The sequence below is a fragment of the Drosophila subpulchrella genome, chromosome 3R (genome assembly GCF_014743375.2).
Source record: "Drosophila subpulchrella strain 33 F10 #4 breed RU33 chromosome 3R, RU_Dsub_v1.1 Primary Assembly, whole genome shotgun sequence".
NCBI lineage: Eukaryota > Metazoa > Arthropoda > Insecta > Diptera > Drosophilidae > Drosophila > Drosophila subpulchrella.
In genome coordinates, this window is record NC_050609.1 from 4,583,532 (window position 1) to 4,601,805 (window position 18,274).

An 18,274-nucleotide genomic window follows, 5' to 3' on the forward strand; every position below is an offset into this window, starting at 1 on the left:
TTTTCCCAGCTGCTAAGAACTAAATCATTTGATAAGGACTGGCTGCCATATGAAACAGTGCTGTTCTCCAATCTTTGATTTGATGTAAATATAAGAAAATGGGTACGAAAACTATTGTAGTAACATTTGTTAAAAGGAAATTAATATCGTAATTGAAAAAGCTTTGGTTTGCATCATCCCACTCGCTCAACTTTTAGAGCGTTTTTAAATAGTAAGCTTGAGTGCTGTAAGTTCCCAGCAGAATGTTACGGTCATGTTACACCACCACCCACCGCCTCTTATCCAGTTATATGTACCTATGTAAGCCGGGAAATGGGTCAAGGTCACAGGGGCCGGCAAACACCCTTGAGAAGTCGATTAGCTTCCGAACCAAGATTTATGTGCTCCAGATTATTACATGAATAATGGTTTAGGGCATAGTAGCTGGGAACTTTAAGTTGAAGTTCCGGGGATGATAAAGGAAGTTCTGGTAATCATAATCACTGTCTATCCGATAGGTGGGGGTGAGGTCTTCGGCAAATGACCAAAATCCAATCAGTCAACGCTTTGCGACGACGTCTCTGACAAAAACCAATCAACTAAGTGTCCACGCGCCACGAATTAGCATAAGAAAGAAAGTCCGGCCGAGACTGCAGGGATAATTCCGACGGAGAAAAGTAAGAAGTATGGGTTTTGGTCCGATGACCACTGGGTTTGTGCCACCGCCATGAAAACCGTTTAGTTCGTAATGAAATTTTACAACCGAAGGGCGCTCGTAAAACGGCCACGTCAGCTGTTTAATGGCTGTTTAGTTGCCTGTGATTGCACTATGAGAAAATGCTTTTATAACTTGAAAATCAACAACTTTTTAACGAAAAGTGCATTCAAGTCATTAGAAGCGACAGATTTCAGTAGAATGACCTCTTCAAAATGGTGTAAGAAATGAAACAAATAAGATCTATAAATATAAGCTTGTAGATTTGTAAGAAATTTAAAATCACGTATACGACATGTTTTAAAATGATCCCAACCTGGCTGAATTTTAAAATGGTTTTTGTTTTTAATACATTTTTTTAATTATTAATTCTTTTAATATTATATTTATTTCCAAAATCATACAGAATTTTAAAAACACTTCCAAAAGTAAAGCAAACTTTTCTTAAGTACGTATTCTTTGGGTTCCCTTCCTGATTCTATTTTAAAAATTCAAAATATCCTTAAAACTGTTTTAAGGTTAAGGAAACATTTTCAGCGGTGCAGGTTCCTTGGGTTCCCTTCCTGGTTCTATTTCACCGCAACTCTAGTAGGCGAACCAATCCCTCCGTCTACCTAGAATCGGAGGTCTCCAACTCCATCCACTTGCCACTTCCACACGGCACTTGTCTGGCAAGTTTGACTTAAGTGCAGTTTTAACGCTGCTTTGTCCATTTGGCAGGGGGCACGAACTACGGCTAGGGATACAGCTAGGGATTCGGAAGGGGGTATGGGTCTATAAGGGTTAAGGGGGATATGGTAACGGATCTGTTTGCCCGCTCTGTAAGCACTGCGAACGTGTTAACTGCAGGTGTTTGGCATTTGAGTTACGTGCGCACGCAACAAATGTGGAAAGTATTTCGATGGGGTAAATGGGGTTATGGGTTGGTAATTTTGGATGGGGTTTGTGGGCCGAAGGATAATCCGACACAACAACGCATATAATTAATTGTCAGCTGCTGGGTGCAGTGGTATGTACTTTCATCCCCAAAGTAATGGCAATTCCGTGTGCGTCATAATCCATCATAACAGGGAATTACATTAATGAAGGGAGTAAACAATTGGATGGGATAAAAGATTTAGGGAAATCATTGGGAAGGGGTCAATACATATAATAGTCATATTATAAAATTATGTATTATTATTTATCTCAGACAAAGTAATATATTAAAAAACATTTTTAATTCTTATAACAGGGTAGAAAAATAAGTTGACTAAGGAGTAATATTAGTAATAGTAGTATTTCCTTACTTACCTTTATAAAATTGCCCAAAAATACTTAGTTTTATTTTTACTTTAAGTCGATAAAGAATGGTTGACTAAAATACTTTCAAAGTAATAACATTTTGGCTTGGCTTCGATTCAACTCAGAGCCACTATTCCAAATTGTCCGACATTAATTACGATTCATTGCCGGTCATCAGGAGTTGTTTTAGGGCAAGGCCCTCCTTCGTTAGACCCCAAAAGCTGGACCCCAAAAACTGGACCCCAGCCAATGGCATGGAGGGGAGGACCAGTTCATCCACATAATTGCCACAAGACAAGCCCTTCAATGGGGAGTGGCGAGTGGCAAGTGGCATGTAGCACTCACTTCTGGCGCCCCACCAAGTGTCATCCGGCCGACAGGGAAACACCAATTAAGGCGGAGGGATCATTGTTGTGCAACAATTAAAACCGCGAGAGAATGGGGCAGAGTGATGGATTTGACCAGCAAACAAGGCGGGTTGAGGGTGGAGGGGTCTTCGTTATGTGGAACGTGCCGCTGCAACGCGTGGCTCTCATAATGCTGTGGACCATGCAACTACCCACTGGATTCAGTGATGTCCCACTGAACGTAACGAAGGCTCAATCAAGCCCTGAAAATGGCCAAGGACAAAATAATGTATTAGCAATAGCCCCAAAATTTAATTTTAAATTGTTTTGTCGTCTTCAAATAAATCTAAATACTTATGCCATCCTTAAAATAGTTTACATATGGGAGGATTAAAGAAAATATATTTATTTGAATCTATATAAAGGTAATTTACATTGGGACATTTATATTTGAATATTTAAAGTGCCAACAAATGGTTGCTAGCTGCATTATTTTTAATAAATTGAGTAGTTCTTATCTGAAAAAATATCCAAGTTCCTCTGGGAACAAACCCTCTTGGCAGCACTGATGGAGGAAGCAAGATCCAATTGCAACGGCTCTGGACCCTACTAAATGCAATCAGTTTGAGTGCTTTGATATATTGGCCAATGCCGCAAATGAAAGCGTGACTCGCACTGCTGAGGGAGCTTTTGGAATCTACAGTGGTGCCATGTGCCACTTGAATTTGCCTCATTTGGCAGCCGCACACGTCCTCGCACCACCGCCTCTCCCATTTTCATCCGATCTTCTCAAGGAATTTAATTTCAAGTCGGGGCCAGTTAAGAAATAACCCGACAAATGTCATCAGCATCAGCGTACACAAAAGTAAAAAGTATAAATAGATTTTTTTAATAAAAAAAATATATATAAATCCCAAAATCTTTGAAATATATTAAAAATGTTTTTAAAAGTATGCTTCGGTTTGTTTTCAGTCAGCTTCTGGTATGTAACATTTTCGTTGCATACTTTTGTACACCTTTATAAGAGGCTTTAGGAGGTTTCCGTTTTAGCTACTTTAACTTAATGACATGTAAACAATTCGGATTCTAGTCGTAGTAATAACTTAAAAAGTATTAGAAGTTTAAGTAATAGGTTAAGGTGATTCTCCCACCCTTTTAGGCTCGAACATTTGAGAAACATTTTTTTCCCCGTGTACGTTAAGCAGACCAGAAGCGAAAGGACTTAAAGTTGGCCAACACCTGAGGTGCACTTATGGCAGTCTCATTGGCATTGAAATTGGTAGTGGCATTAGCATTCCTTACAGCCAACCAGCCGGCAGATAACAAAAACATGCACAACAATTGCCCCGAGACGGGAATGATGATGCCGATTCCGAATGTCGATGGGTGGGTGTTCGAGTACACCTATAGGTATATGGTGTTAAGATTGCGCCCCCACCGCCGTCGACATATGGCAGCTTGTTTGCGTCGTCGTGGATGGATTCAGCGATTTTATGGCAGGCACTTGCTGCCTGAATGTGCGGATATGCGGATGTGTGTGCCGGCAAATAAACACATTTTCAAGCTCAATGCCATTCGGGCCAAAGGCGAAAGGCAGCAGCAGCAGCAGCAACAACAGATCGTCGAGAACAAAGCCAAACAGAAACGGCAACAGAAGCCGGCACAGAAATAGAAATGGAAAAGAACTGGCCGATTCTGGGTGAGCGGAGGCGGAGGGCACGAGCTACTCCTGGCACTGCGAGAAATCGGATGGATTTTGCATTCCAATATTTGTTACATCACTTTTTACACCTTGAATTTGCGAGGAAAATTCTAAATGAGGTATACACATTATTTATTTTAATATTTAAGTTTATACATTTGTTTTTTTCCTTTTTATTTAAAGGTATAAAGGTAAAGTTATAAATAACATTGGTTTTTATTATTTTCTTATGCTCGAATTTATATTTATGATTTATGTTTTTCAATATTATATTAAAATGTTATATAACCGATGTTATAATTATTTAAAACCCAATTTACAATACTTTTTTGAATTATACTTTACTCTTTTAAGTCTTGTTACTGTTAAGATTATTACATATATTTCTTCTTTTTCTGCATAGCTTGATAAACCTAAAAACTAAACTTACATTTTACATGCCTATTAATACATTTTTTCACAGTGTAGAACGATTGCTCCTGCCTGCCAACGGGCATATAATGAAGTTTCGCAATCTCGCTGCAGCCGTCTGGGTGTGAGTGAGTTTCCCAGCGTGCGTGTGTGTGTGTGTGGATGCGACTGAGTTTTCCCCGTTGAGAGTGTGTTTGTGTGGCTGGGCGAGGAGCTCAAGTGTGATTACATGGGCCATGTTCGTTGGCATCGAGTGTTTGTGGCATAATATTATTGTTTTTGTGCTCGCGTGTGAAATCAAACTCGATGCAAGGCAATGCGATGCATTGGCAAAAGGATTAAAAGGATACGCCAGGAATAGGAAGGAGCAGAGGCGTGGAGACAGGAGGACCAAAGGACAAGAGCAGTGCACGTGCATGACGTTCGAGGATTGTTCGACCTCCATCGTGGCACAGGCACCCACCTTTCCTCTCCCGCTTTTCCATTTTCCCACTGCAGTCGAGTTCATAGCTATCTGCAGTTCGAACCGACAGCTTGTAAGTGTAAACAGATACGTAGAACCTTGGGTTATTAACGCCAAAGATAATTCGACTATCGAAATTCACTGCAGGATATCGTTAAGCTCTTTTAAAAATTGCATCTTTATTTTTGGGTTATTTTAATTGGAATTTAGTTGCCAGATATTTAAGAGACACACAATTATAACATTCAAAATATGGTATTCATAGTTTAAGAGTCTATAAAGACTACTTACTTTTAAGAAAATTCTTTAGGAGAATAATGATATTGATAATATAATAAAATATAACAAAAAAAATAGTTTATAAACGAACTCATTTTCTCATTGCGCATTAAATTATAGTTATTTTGAGTGTTCCTAAGTTTTGAATTGACCAGTACTTCATTGAAAAGGGTATTTATTCTTCTTATAATCTCCTAGTCCCACACGTTAAGGATAATTTAGAGCTCACACTTCCTGAAGGTGCTCTGCCAACGAAACCGAAACCATAACGACTCTCATCACTGGCGGTTGTCGGTGGCTTCCTTTCAGCTTCCCAAAGGGCGGATCCAGCCACAAGGATACTACGATACTATATCTATCCATGGGTGTGAGGATAGCTCCTGCAGACCCACTCGATGGCATCTGTTTTCAGCAGTTGCCGCCACAACACCCTGGAACAATAACAAAAACAATAACAAACCGAAAGAGCAACAAGGCTAACTTCAAGGAACCGTACTACAGTTATTTGACTTTTAACTTTTATTGCTTTATGTAGTTTAGATAAACGTTTGCGGCATGCCATAAATATGCAGCATGTTGGGCCACAGCGAAGAAAACAGAAAACAGCGCCACAACATCGAGCAAAAACTGGAAATGCCGAAGGGATCCCGGTCAAAGGAAAAACAACTATGGTCAGGGGGAAAAAAACACCTAAGTAGATAATACCCTTTCGTATTATTACTTTTAAAAAATGTACTAGCAGACTATTTCATTATTAATCTCTGGATCTTAAAAAGGTGTCTTTAACAAGATTAGGATTTATAAAAAAAAATTTTTTTTTTCAGAAACTTGTTCTTATGTGTGCCAAATTCCGATTGAGTGTTCCGATTTGGGAACTCAAAATAATTGTTATCTTAAATAGAGTACATATAGAGCACTGAGTCCTACTCCTTTTCAAATTGTGACGTTTTATTGCAGCCGATAATCATAATACCCTCCAAAAAGTGTAAAGACAACTTAACCGGAAAAAATATTGGTAAGTGGGGGATGTTGAAACCGAAGTCGACGCTTGTCTGCTGATGGCCTTCGATGATAGACAATCGGCAGACAGACAGATGGACAAATGGGGGCAGACGGTCTAAACTATTTCTGATTTATGCTGTAAGTTACAATCGGCAAGTTGCAACAGGGAACTTATGTACTTGCCACTTTTGCACTTGACTTTGTGGCCCGTCATTGTCTTGCGGCAATTTGTCGGTGCTTCCCAAACTCCGCTCCATATGTGGGTTCAAGTTGATGGTTACTTTCTTTCTCTGGTGGAAACTTTAAGCATCGAAAGTTTTAATTAATTTCACACGCCCGAACTTAACTTGCGCATCTAATTACATGAGCAAGGTGTAAATAAGGGGGTGGTTGGATGGGTGGCTAAATGGTTGGGGATAATGTGTCTGTGGCCAACCATCATTATCGCGAGTATCATAAAATGCTGAAAGCAAAAGGCAAACAAACAGCAGCTGCATCCACAAAGTATGCAACACGTTCTCATCCGATAAAAGTGGGTTTGCGGTGGAATGTTGGGGGTGGTTGGGGTTTAGATGGTGGAAGTATCCAGCAAAAAGCAAACAAATATCGGTTGTAACATTTGATGCGGGCCTCAAATTACGCAGCTTAAATATTACAAGATTTTAGCAAAATCAAATAAACTTTACAGCAATTTCATTTCGAATTTTTAACATCTCGTTAAAGACATTTTTTAATATATTTGAAATAAATTTGATAATTTACTTAACTGGTTGTTTCATGGATTTTGTATTATTTTATGTGTACTTTCTAAGGAAGTTTGCTCAAGGTTCTTCAAATGTATTAAATATATTAAATTTAGCCTTCTGGCTATGCATATCAATTTGCAATTCAATCCGCAACGTTTCAATCATGATTTCCATGCCATTACTGTCACTTCACAATCACCATCATTATTGAAATCCTTGCGGATGTCCTGGGTTATAAGCCTCGGTCCACAAAGTATCTGGTCCATTTGCACATTTCGGATGCATTTGAAAATCCGCTTAAATGGCAACCGAAACGAAACGAATCGAGCCAAACCAAACCACGTACACCTCAAATCGACAAAGGCTTTCCCTCTCCTTCGATTCAGAAAAACACCTCCGACATGGAGTCAAACACCTGCGAAATTGAATGAGAAATATCCATTCCGTGTGCGTTGGGTGTGTGTATTTTCCGGTTGTGCCAGTGAGTTGTTGTTACGCTTTCAAACTTACTCCCCAACTCTCCCGATTATTTTCAAACCCCGAACATAGTTGGCAAAAAACAATTTTATTTCATCGAAAGAATTTTAAGCAACACAAAAGGATTTTCAATGCATGAACTGCAACTGGTTTCCTTATTTTTTTGTCTTTCAAAAAATGTTCAATTCAGTTGGCTTCGTAGGTAATTTTTGGCCACACGTCTAAATTATTTTAAGCCACCAAAAATCAAAAAGCTTCAATTTTTAAAGCATGAATGGGCAAAAAATTAATGAATGATTATTGTAATGTAATGTAAGCCCCAAAAAAAACCCAACTATGTGGGAATTTATTTAACTGCTTGCTGAAATATTTTTTCAGCATCTTTAGTGAAAAACCCCAAAAAAAATCACATGCATCTACTTTTCTGCGGCGAAATTTTAAATTAAAAGCAAACTTTGCTCATCAGTCTGGAGGAGTGTGTGTTGTTGTGATTTGGCATATATCTATTTTTGTGCTGGTTGTTTTTGGTTTTTACTCCATCATAAAGCATCAAATGTCAGGAGCAGTCAACAACAACGCACAATTTCAAAGTTTGAATTGAGTTGCGTCTGGACGCCGCGCTCTACTTGGAGTTCTATATACATATATGTTTGTCTACCAGTTTTGTTTGCGATTGTCGAGGTTAGTCCCCAGGTTCGCTTCTAGAGACCCTCGGGATCGTCATCAGCGGAATGAGACAAAGAAAACAATAATGCGATGGGAATTCTGCGCCCTTGCATGATTCATTCAAGCTCGTGCTTATCTTCAGCATGTGGATCATTAACATAGTACACATAAATGCACTAGAAAATTAAAGTGTTTATTTAAATCAATTTATTATCTAGTTTTAAGGTTTTTACATGAATGAAAAAAAGCTTTATATATATTATATTTTATATATGTATATATATGGGTATAAATATTTACATTTTATACAAGAGATAAACGAGACGTCGGTTTTAGCAAGAAACAAAAAAGAACTCTGATAAAAACTCAAGTGGCATCAAGTAATAATGTATGAATTTGCACTCAAAAAGAACCAATTCTACACATCAAAAAATTATTCAAGTACAATTGCTTAAATGAAATAAAAATATGTTATTTTATTTTAAGTACCGAAATTATCCTTGCATATTTACAAAATATTATTTAGTAAATTTTTTAATTTAATGTCCAAATTTAAAAATAGATATTAAATTTTAAATATATTTATAAAAACTTTTTTAATCTTTAACTAAGTTAAAAATGTTCTAACAATGAACACAACATTTTACTTAATTTTACTTTATAATATCAAAAAGTCTTTAAATATTTTTTCTTCCTGTAATTGAGATAAATATATCGCCGTTTAAGCACAAAAAGCACACATATTTGGGCTCATATTTAGTTTTGATTCTTCTCTCGTTCATTGAGCGTCGTTTCTAAAATGGATTGGTCAACGATTCTCGAACTTCTAAAGAAGACAGAAGTCAATCTCTTCGTGCTGATACCCTTTGGAGTAATGATTTCGGTGGCGTTCGTGTGCTTTTCTTATCACTGTCATCAGTGTATTCGCGATCGTCGAAGAGCTCGGATCGAAGAGCAAAAAGTTCTACTGGATCAGCCTCTGAGTCGACTGTCGATCACTCCCGGATGCTCGATAGTCGCCAGCACCAAGTTAACCCACAGCCGCAATAGCGCAGACAACTATTAAAAACTCTTTCTTTTGTAAGCTAATCAAATTAAATACTCGTAATTATAAAATAACACATTTTATAACCGTGATGAGCAAGTGCAATTTTGAAGTATAATTTTTTAATATTTTAGGCAGTGCCCTACCATGACTGATGGTCAAATTCATTTGTCCTACTTTATCTGCGGACCAGTCTTTATACTAATGGTATTTATATATTTCTACTACTGGTATTTAAATGTCCGCGAGTGTCGAAGATCCCTTGGACGTGAGCCCCCGCCTTCTGCGCTTGACGATATTTCTCAGGAACGAGTGCAAGTCTATTGACAAAGTACTTGCACTCGAGTTTACTTAAAGTGACTCACTGCACAGACAAAAATAATAACTTAATAAGTAGATTTAACCATTTCAACAGTAAATAAATGTTAAGAATGGAGTTTGTAGTGAAGTGTTATCACCATTAAACATATATAAACAAATGTTCGTATTATTTTTGCATCAGATAGCGGAATTTATCACTCAAAGCGTACTCATTTGTTGTTTCCATAAAGAGCGCTTTAAATTGTCGGTTATTGTTTTCATTATTCAACAAAGCTTCTGAAAATGTATGTAAAGTTTAACTGGCTTAAAAATAATTAAAACATGAAAAATACCCAAAAAAAAGTGTTTTAAAATTGTATTACTAGAATATGATTATGTTTAGTAGATGAAGATAAATGTAATAAACATTGTTTTATTAAAAAGTCAAGAAGTTAATACATTTTTTATTTTAATTGAAAATATGGAAAAATTGAACATGAAAATGACTTAGAGTATTCAACCACAAACCCATGTCCAAATCGGAATCGTATTACTCAAGTTATGGAATCTAGAAGAGAAGTTTTGGGTTCCCATACTAAAAACCATTGGAAATACGGAAAAAATCGAACATAAAAATGGGTTAAAATTTTGACCCTCGTGTAATAGAGAAATTTTAATGTAGAATGTTAGGGAATTAAGTCACGAACTTGTAGAGGTATCCCACTAGGGGAACATGTTGAGTACAAATTTTTTTTCTATCATATATCTCGAGATTCTTGAGGAATTAAGTTTGATGGTGAAAACACTAGTCAGTGGAATAATGTCGCCTTGTTTACAAAATCTGTTATGAATCATTTATTCTGCATCCCAGTGCCAGTGTTTTTATTTGTCTCCATTTGGATGGGTTCCATAAAATGTGTTGCCTGTTATGCATCGCATGGCCCAGTAGTAAAATGTTTGATAAGTTCAATGGCAAGCAGGAAGTACCTTTAAGTACGACTTAAGGTGGGAACGTGATGTCTGTGGGTGTATTTTTGGTAAGGAGTTTTCGGGTGTTGTTGGTTGCTTACGACGGGTCATAAATTTAGCCAAAAACTTGGCTATGCATCTTCGCTGACGTTTCCTTTCACGACCTGCAAAATTTAGAGCTGCACGGCGGTTTTGATGGCCCTCAGTGGCAGGACGGGATGCGCTAATAAATGACATTTTCATTCGCATCCAGGCAACGAAGTTGTCCCAGGTAATAGGGAAAATTAAATCAACTAAATGAAGTTATAAAAAGGTGTAAGATTAAGCTGAAGATTAAAGTAGTTACAGCGAATTGGTTGACAGTTTTATAAATTAATGTTTTGCCAAAACAGTTCTCTATAATTTAGGCATGTTTATATTGCCAACCGATTTTTTTCAATGCAGTCCATAAGTGAAAATATTAAAAAAAATTTCAGCATTGAATGAAAAAAAATAGCTTAGCAAAAAAAAAATATTTTGTTGAGCTTGCGAATTCGATTAAGATGTCAATGCGGAGGAGTAGTGGATACAGTCAACTCAGCAATTAAATGTGGTACATTTTTGCTGCCGTAAAAATACGGCTATAACAGATTTGTGTAGTACAATAATTTTTATAATAATAATAATATAATTTTTATAAATTATGAAGATCTACCATTTTAAAAAAAACTCATTAATAACTGTAGAGCTAAAATAATGTTTTATTTAATTTCTTCTTAAGGGTACCTTTCCATTTATATTCTTTAATTTGGATTGTCATTGGTATATTGTTAGATTAGCCTTAACTTCAGCTAAAATAAGTTAGCAGAACAATGTTCGAGCAACTTATTTAGCACAAATTCCCCCGAAACGGGGTAACCAAATGCAAATCCAATTGAATTAGTCAACTTTATTTGCTCATCATTTTGGGTAACTTTTAAGCAATGTATACATAGATGGCAATGCATATATATTGGGGACACATTCAGCCAATGACTGCTGCTCCTGCTGCTGCTGGTGTCTCCCTTCTAGCCAAATTGAAACGCTAAAATAATTTACGGCTCAACTGACCAGCTTCGGCTGCTCCTTCGGATCCTGCAGCAGTGTCCTGCCAGCTTCTTGATGGCTGGCACGTTAAATGCCATCGAAATGCTCCCAGTTGGAAAATTAGTTTAAAAATACGTTCGTTCGGCAAAGGATGCCTTGGATCCTGTGGCTGCTGCTCATCTTTATACACTAGCTGAGGGTAATATAATATTTTGAATTTTTAAAAATCACAAATAAACAAAATCAATTCATTAAATATTACTTGAAAGTAAATATTAAATAGGGGTTATGTCAAAGTTGCAGTCCGTATAACAAAAAAAATTTATATGCTGAGTAAGTTGGTTAAATAATTGTTTTTAATAGTACGTATTACTTTGGATAATTTATCTGTAAAGTTCCTTAATATTAGTTTATATAGTAATTTAGTGTTAATAGTGTTAATAGAAACAGAGTATTCCAAATTTGTCATACATTCCATTCCTTTCTATATTTTTCTTGTGGAGCAGCACGCGACTTGCGTTCATGGTGGCGTAAAAATTCACTTAGTTAAACTTCCCGCCCACCCCTTTTATTTTAGCCAAGTTACCCGGAGGAAAAGCGACATGAAAAAAAAGCAAGGACTGCGAAAATTCGGAAGACGGTTGCCCAATAAAATGCTCATGTTTTACAATTTTATTAGGTGACGCGAGCTCATCAAATATTTAAATAAAACGATACAGTTGGCGCTCCTCTTTCATTGTTCGCCTTCGTTTAAGTAATTGCGTTTTAGTGAACACATGTTTTACATTGAGAAATTTAGAGGGGGTCCTTAAATCATTTCCTGTTTATCTGGCGACCATAAATAAAGGCATTAGCCGTCGTCCTTCCTTCGAATTGCATCGAACTGTTTGCATTGCGACCGTGGCACTTGGCCGTGCAGCTGCTGCCGCCAAATGTGGGATTTACACTGCGGCCGGGTTAACCGCAATCGAAGTCGTCCCCTTAAAGAGATAGAGGCCCCATACCAGTTATCCACCCCCAATCAGGATCATTAATTGCCCAGAAGAAGTGTGCATATGCCCAATGTTTAGGAGGGAATAGTCAGATTTCAATGCAGGCACAAAAAAGGGTGTTTCAAAAAGATTTTTATTTTTCAATCCTGTTTAATTTTAAAGCAAGTGGGAAAAGGTGGAATAAAAAATGCTATACAGAAAAACGGACACAATTTTTTTTAGTTACAAGTTTAGAATAGCTTTAAACGTTTATAAAAACAAATATTTTTCATAATTGTCAAGTTCATAAATTAGGCAATTCCTGTGATAAAAATGAAAATTGTCTGAAAATAAAAATTATATAATATAAAAGAAATGATTATGCAAATAGAGATAAAAATTTAGAATTCGTTTAAATTTGAAATTAAATTCAAAATGCTGTATGCTTCAACTGTTTATATAAGCTAACCATTAATACAAAAAATAATTTAAAAAAATTAAATTTTTATAAATACAAAAATTATTTAAAAAAATTAAATTTAAAAAAATAATTTAATTTTATAAACATTTGTTTCTCCGAGTGTTTTTAAAAATATTTTTCTCCCAGTGCACCTTTACTGGCATTGTTTGATTTAGTCGCCGAACGCAGCACTTTGGCACTTGGAACTTTTGAGGATTGGCCCAATCGACGAGGCGGCGGATGGAGACACTCCTCGGGAAAATGTTTTGGCTGGCCAAAGAAACGGTTCTCGTCCTGGAAACCACCTCCTTCCCCTTGCCCCAAATATCTTGCCGCACTTTGTTTGCTAATGAGCCAATTTAGTTGCATTGAACGCAATTGCATCGGGCGTGTGTATGTGTTTGTGTCTTTGAGTGTGTGTGCCTTTGGTCTGGCCTGCGATACTTGAAACTTGGCCAATACGTTTAGGCCACATGCCGCTTCGAGTATGATGCTGAGGTGCCTTGCTTTGAAATGGTAAGTAGGTAGAAGACCATCGGAAAATGGCAGCTTTAGATGGGTTGAAAAGTACATTTCGAGGCAATTATAGCCTGAAACAAAGTTAGTATTACAAAAGTAGGCTTACAAATTACTTTCTAAAAAGTATGGCAATTAAAGTTAATTTTTTAACCTATATAACCTTATATATTGATGTTCTCTTATAAAAAAGAATATCACAGAATATAGTTCCTTTTTATTTGTATTTGGCCATTACATCATTTTGGTAAGTTCCATTAAATATTAAATAATATTTTATAGTATACTATTTTTTCTCACTTTTAGAAAGAACTATAAACCACTTGCTAGTAAAATAGTAGCGGACTTTTTAGATATTTTTATTAAGTTGACAACTTAACGTCTTATAGATATTGTTACAGCAAACCGCTACTTTAAAGGTAAATAATCTGAAGTTAAGACTTCTTATGCATAATGCTCATCAGATATTTCCGACAGGCGTCCATCGAATGGCGATTCAGGTAGCATATCTGGCTAAAATACTTGCCGCACTGGCCGCACTGATGTTCCCACTCGTGGTGGCCCATTGTGCGCTGATGCGAACGCAGATTGGAACTGGAAATTACAAGAATTTATAAATATTAGCATCACAAATCAAAAAAATTAATTGAATTTAGGTAAGGCTGTAAAATGGTTTTGATGTACAAAAACTAATTTATTTCTTTTTCCGAATTTATTTCTAGCAGGACTTGTACTAATTATACCCACCGATCGGCGAAGGACTTCTGGCAACTTTGTTCAGGACACACGAAGGGTCTTTCACCGGTGTGGGTCCTCATATGGGCTATCAGCATCCAGCAATGATCGAATTTCTTTACACAATCACTACATTCGAATTGCTCGCCCTGCCGTTTGAAACGCCTTTTTTCCGCCTGTTTTTTGGGCTGAGGAGGAGGTGATTGCACAACACTTTGTGGCTCTGGCACTTTGGTCAAAAGTTGACTTTTCCGCATTAGCTTTGAGCGAGTCCTTGTGGTTTCGGCCACCACCGTAATGATGCGTACATGAATACCTTTTTTGGTTTTCGGTATTAGTTCTAGACTTTGGTCCGGAATTTTCAGTTCCCAGATAATATGACTGACCAAGGAGTTTTTGGAAGCCGGTTGAATGTTCATCAACTGGATGCCATGGTCCTCCTCCATTTTCCTTCGGTCCACAATGGATACATCATCGCCCTGACGCCAATCACTGCTGGGTTCCCTACTACCATACAAGTAGGTAAACTTCAGGTTAGTCTTTGGTTCAGGTCTTGCTACTAGGTTCCTTGTATTGTTATTAGGTTTTGGTCTGGGCATTGGTGGCATGTTGGGTATGGCTCGGAAAAAGGCTGGGAGTAGGTATGATATCATTATAAATATGTTGTATTGCATGAAATCCTTACCATCGTAACGTTCGTAGAACCGTTCTTGTTTGCCATTGTAGCGATCCGATAGAAAGCTGCGAAAAATGTTGGGCATGATTGCTAAATACACCTCACAACTGAGCTCCCCTTAAATTTGCTCGATTTTACAGGCTCTGAAAAGTCAGTCAGCTATAGACCAGCCTGCTCTGATTTCATTTGATGGTGTCTACTCGATTGGAAATTACACTTAAAGACTTAAGTTCAAGGAGGCATTAACTTGTGCACTGAGACTATTTTATTATTTCAAGATGTTTTGGGGGAAAAAAGCATTCAAGCTTTATTCCTTTTTATATAAAGTTACCCTAAATATATTTAAAAAATGATTTTATTATTATTATTATTTTTATTCTACTCAGGATAAAATATTTCTAAGCCCCCATTGGTATTTAATATTTTATTGTTTTAAAACATGTGTAATTGTTCCTAAAGTATAAGCTACTTGAGAGAAATTCTAAATGTTATTTTTAAGTGCAGATCGACTTTAATTTATTTATAAAAAGTACTTTAATCCAGAGGTAGTGTCCACCGAAAACGAAGTAATCAGGCAGCTTTAAGAAACATGGCCACCAGTCAATGCCTTTATTGGGAATCTCAAGACGGAGAGCACTTAAACAATTTTCTTGTTAAAATTTTTGCACACGAATCCGGAACTCCTCTTCAAAGAAAGAGAGAGAGAGAGTTAGAGAGGGTGTGAAAGAGAGGGGGCTAGTAGCCGGGCAATAAACAAGGCACGAATGTGTTGAGCAATAAAATTAGTTGGCTTGGCTGTGAACCTTGGCCAATGTGTGTTTGTGTGTTTGCTTAAGACATGCAAAGACGTTTTGCAATTTGCCTGTAATCCTGTTGTGCCAAAAGCACCCGAATGCCACCCACTGGAACACCCAAAAACACCCAACCACCCACAGCCTTGGACTCGCTTTAAGGACTATTCCGTTGCAGCTCCTTCAGTAAGCACTTAAGTCCCAACTCTATTGTGCGGGAACTTTTCAATTGTTCGACAGTTCGCTGCGTTTATTTATTTGCATTTTTTATTTGCCGTTTTTGAGTGTGTTTTGTAATAAAAGCCGGAAGAGAAAACATTTATGGCACCCCATATCCCCCAACCCCACCTCCAATTCCGATTTCGACAACGACTTGTTCCAAACAGCTTTATTGCATTTATTTGGCACTTTATTACCGCCAGCTCGTTGTTCGGCTGTTAAATGGCCAAAAAGACCACAAAATATTGGGCCAGCAATTTACTTGGGTCATTTCGAAGTGCTTCAATCTCGACGACAGTGCGTTTCACAGCTGAAGACTTAATTAAATAAATTATCTTAACTAAACGTGGCTGCTTTTAAATAACAAATTAAGGGATTTTCAGCTTAAAATTAACTAGTATCTATATTTTTCTTGCCTTTAGAAAATTTATAATCAATTAATTATGCAGCTTAAATTTACATTTATTATATATTAATTCGTCATAAATCCCTCAATTGAACTCAAACTAATTTTGCCATTTTTATTGCCACTTTTTCAATAGCTTTTGAAACGCACTGCATCAATCAACAAAAATAAGGGAGACAACAATCAAAGGAAAATTGTTTTCAGCTAAACATTAATTCGTTTCGACAACAGCAAATTTGCTGTTCATTTCTCTGTCCTCATAAATAGTTCATATCTGTGGACCAAACAAATGACATTTTTCATAAACTTATATTTGCAGTGGGCAATGTGTATATGTATCATCGTGTTTTGCTCCAACGACAAAATCGCATAAATGCTTTCGACTGCCAAACAAAAGACTGGCATAAAGCAGGACTCCAATGCCATTCAGAAAGGAGTTGCAGCCCCTCCCCTCTGTTTATTTGTGTATGTCAGTCGGACTATTAAAAATCTATTTCAAGTACACAAGCATCGAAATTGCGTTCGTCTGCCGAGCTCTTTATGGCAGTTGGATGGCATTTTATTGCATACTCTTGGGCGGCCACTAAAGCTAGTAATACCCCAGTACTAGAGACTATAGTCGACTCTCGAATTAAATATGCACGTACGACAAATGAGGTTTCCGGTTTTTTTTTTTCCACTCACGCCTTGTTTTCTCCCGCGTTGCTCAACTTTAATTTGCTTCTGTTGCAAAGGAAATTGTCAACAATGCTACGTAAATTAGAATTTGATTAGCCTTATTATGTTTTTAGGAAATGCGCGTATTCTAAGCATTTTTTATAGCCTTGAGGAGGGTTCTGTAGTTTTTCTCATTTAAGTTCACAAGTGTAAAAACATTCTTGGTCTGAAATGAATGTTACAGTTATAGCAGCTTTAGCATCTTATGCTCAGACTTATTCGTCCAGAATAAAAAAAAAACCGCAAATGTTTTGTAAATCCTTTAAATTTCTATTATAATAAAATAATTTAATAAATTGTATATTAATATCTCTCTGCACATTAGCGTAAAAGCTTTTACAATACAACTTGCTATATAAATTACATTTTGATACTGTGATAAAAATTCCAACTTTAATATTTCAATTGTTTGAATTTAGAAGTTTTCTATTAAATAATGAGCTCTTCAAATTTAGTTTTGGGCCTTTGGACACTACCTTTATCATATTTACTAGCCATACAGCTCTTCCTCGGCTTCAGTGTCGCAGCCACGTCGAAATCATCAATATTAGAATTGGTTCTTTAACTTTAATCCGAGGCACGTAAAAGTGCCTTGCCAGCTACTTTTATTGGTGGTCTCCCAGAAGGCCGACGCCTTAGATTGCATTGCAAATTTTGTCATCAACATATAAATGAAGCGTCATAACTGACTGCCAATCCTCAGATTCCGGAAAAGCCGAAAAACTAGTCACGGCAGGATTTGCACTCCTTTGTGTAAGGACACGGAATCAAACGAATCACATTTCACAATTTTCCTCAATTTAAAATGTAATTATTTTTGTTTTGCCTTTTTGCTGGCACCTGGATAAGAATATGGATTTTCGTTGCCATTTGCATTCCGCATTTGCCATTGAGTTTTTCCTTGAGAAAAGCTGTCATAAATAAATAGTGTGGTGAATTTACTAAAACAAAAAAGAATAATTTCTGTCATCATCTAATATGCAACAAATCCCGAGCAAATAAAAATTCATAATTTAATCAAATACTAGCATGTATTTCCTAGATGCGACAATCGCCTTCAGGCGTTTGGCAATTAAATTTGCATGCCGCAAAGTGTGTGTGAGTGAAGCTGAAAAAGTGTCAAATCCCCTTCCACTGGTCCAGTTATTTACTAAAGAAAAACACAATTGTTTGTAGCATTTGCGGTGTGACCAGTGCCACATCAGCAGCACCATCCATTTCAGCCTCGCCATCCTTTCTATTTTATTCTATTCCCTGGCCCACCTAAGGCTACAGCATAAACAAACTGCGACATAGGCAAATAGGACTTTATTTCCGTGAGCTGGGGAAAATT

The 18,274-nt window shown here is 36.9% G+C and overlaps 3 protein-coding genes across 3 annotated transcripts; 2 read left to right on the plus strand and 1 right to left on the minus strand.

The window, feature by feature from the left end:
- Positions 1–8,862: 8,862 nt before the first annotated feature.
- Positions 8,863–9,146, plus strand: LOC119558257 (hemotin). The gene has a single exon (XM_037871593.1). It carries the CDS (start codon positions 8,871–8,873, stop codon positions 9,135–9,137), a length of 267 nt encoding a protein of 88 aa, XP_037727521.1. The 5' UTR covers positions 8,863–8,870; the 3' UTR covers positions 9,138–9,146.
- A 110-nt stretch (positions 9,147–9,256) lies between these two features.
- On the plus strand, positions 9,257–9,772 carry LOC119558259. Its single transcript, XM_037871607.1, has one exon. The coding sequence runs from the start codon at positions 9,264–9,266 to the stop codon at positions 9,441–9,443; it is 180 nt and encodes a 59-aa protein (XP_037727535.1). The 5' UTR covers positions 9,257–9,263; the 3' UTR covers positions 9,444–9,772.
- Positions 9,773–13,831: 4,059 nt separating this feature from the next.
- On the minus strand, positions 13,832–14,988 carry LOC119552175 (zinc finger protein 583). The gene is made up of 3 exons (XM_037862010.1): positions 14,818–14,988; positions 14,145–14,763; positions 13,832–13,991 (listed from the first exon to the last, which is right to left on the minus strand). Exons 1-3 carry the CDS (start codon positions 14,891–14,893, stop codon positions 13,832–13,834), a joined length of 855 nt encoding a protein of 284 aa, XP_037717938.1. The 5' UTR covers positions 14,894–14,988.
- Between the last annotated feature and the right edge of the window lie 3,286 nt (positions 14,989–18,274).

What these genes read in the sequence shown, in the direction of transcription:
- LOC119558257 (XM_037871593.1), top strand. Translation starts at nt 8,871, where the DNA reads ATGGATTGGTCAACGATTCTCGAACTTCTAAAGAAGACAGAAGTCAAT.
- LOC119552175 (XM_037862010.1), bottom strand. Translation starts at nt 14,893, where the DNA reads ATGCCCAACATTTTTCGCAGCTTTCTATCGGATCGCTACAATGGCAAA. An exon ending in GTTCTACGAACGTTACGATG is followed by an intron (nt 14,764 to 14,817) that starts GTAAGGATTTCA and finishes ACCTACTCCCAG; the next exon opens with CCTTTTTCCGAGCCATACCC. An exon ending in CAGAAGTCCTTCGCCGATCG is followed by an intron (nt 13,992 to 14,144) that starts GTGGGTATAATT and finishes TGTAATTTCCAG; the next exon opens with TTCCAATCTGCGTTCGCATC.
- LOC119558259 (XM_037871607.1), top strand. Translation starts at nt 9,264, where the DNA reads ATGACTGATGGTCAAATTCATTTGTCCTACTTTATCTGCGGACCAGTC.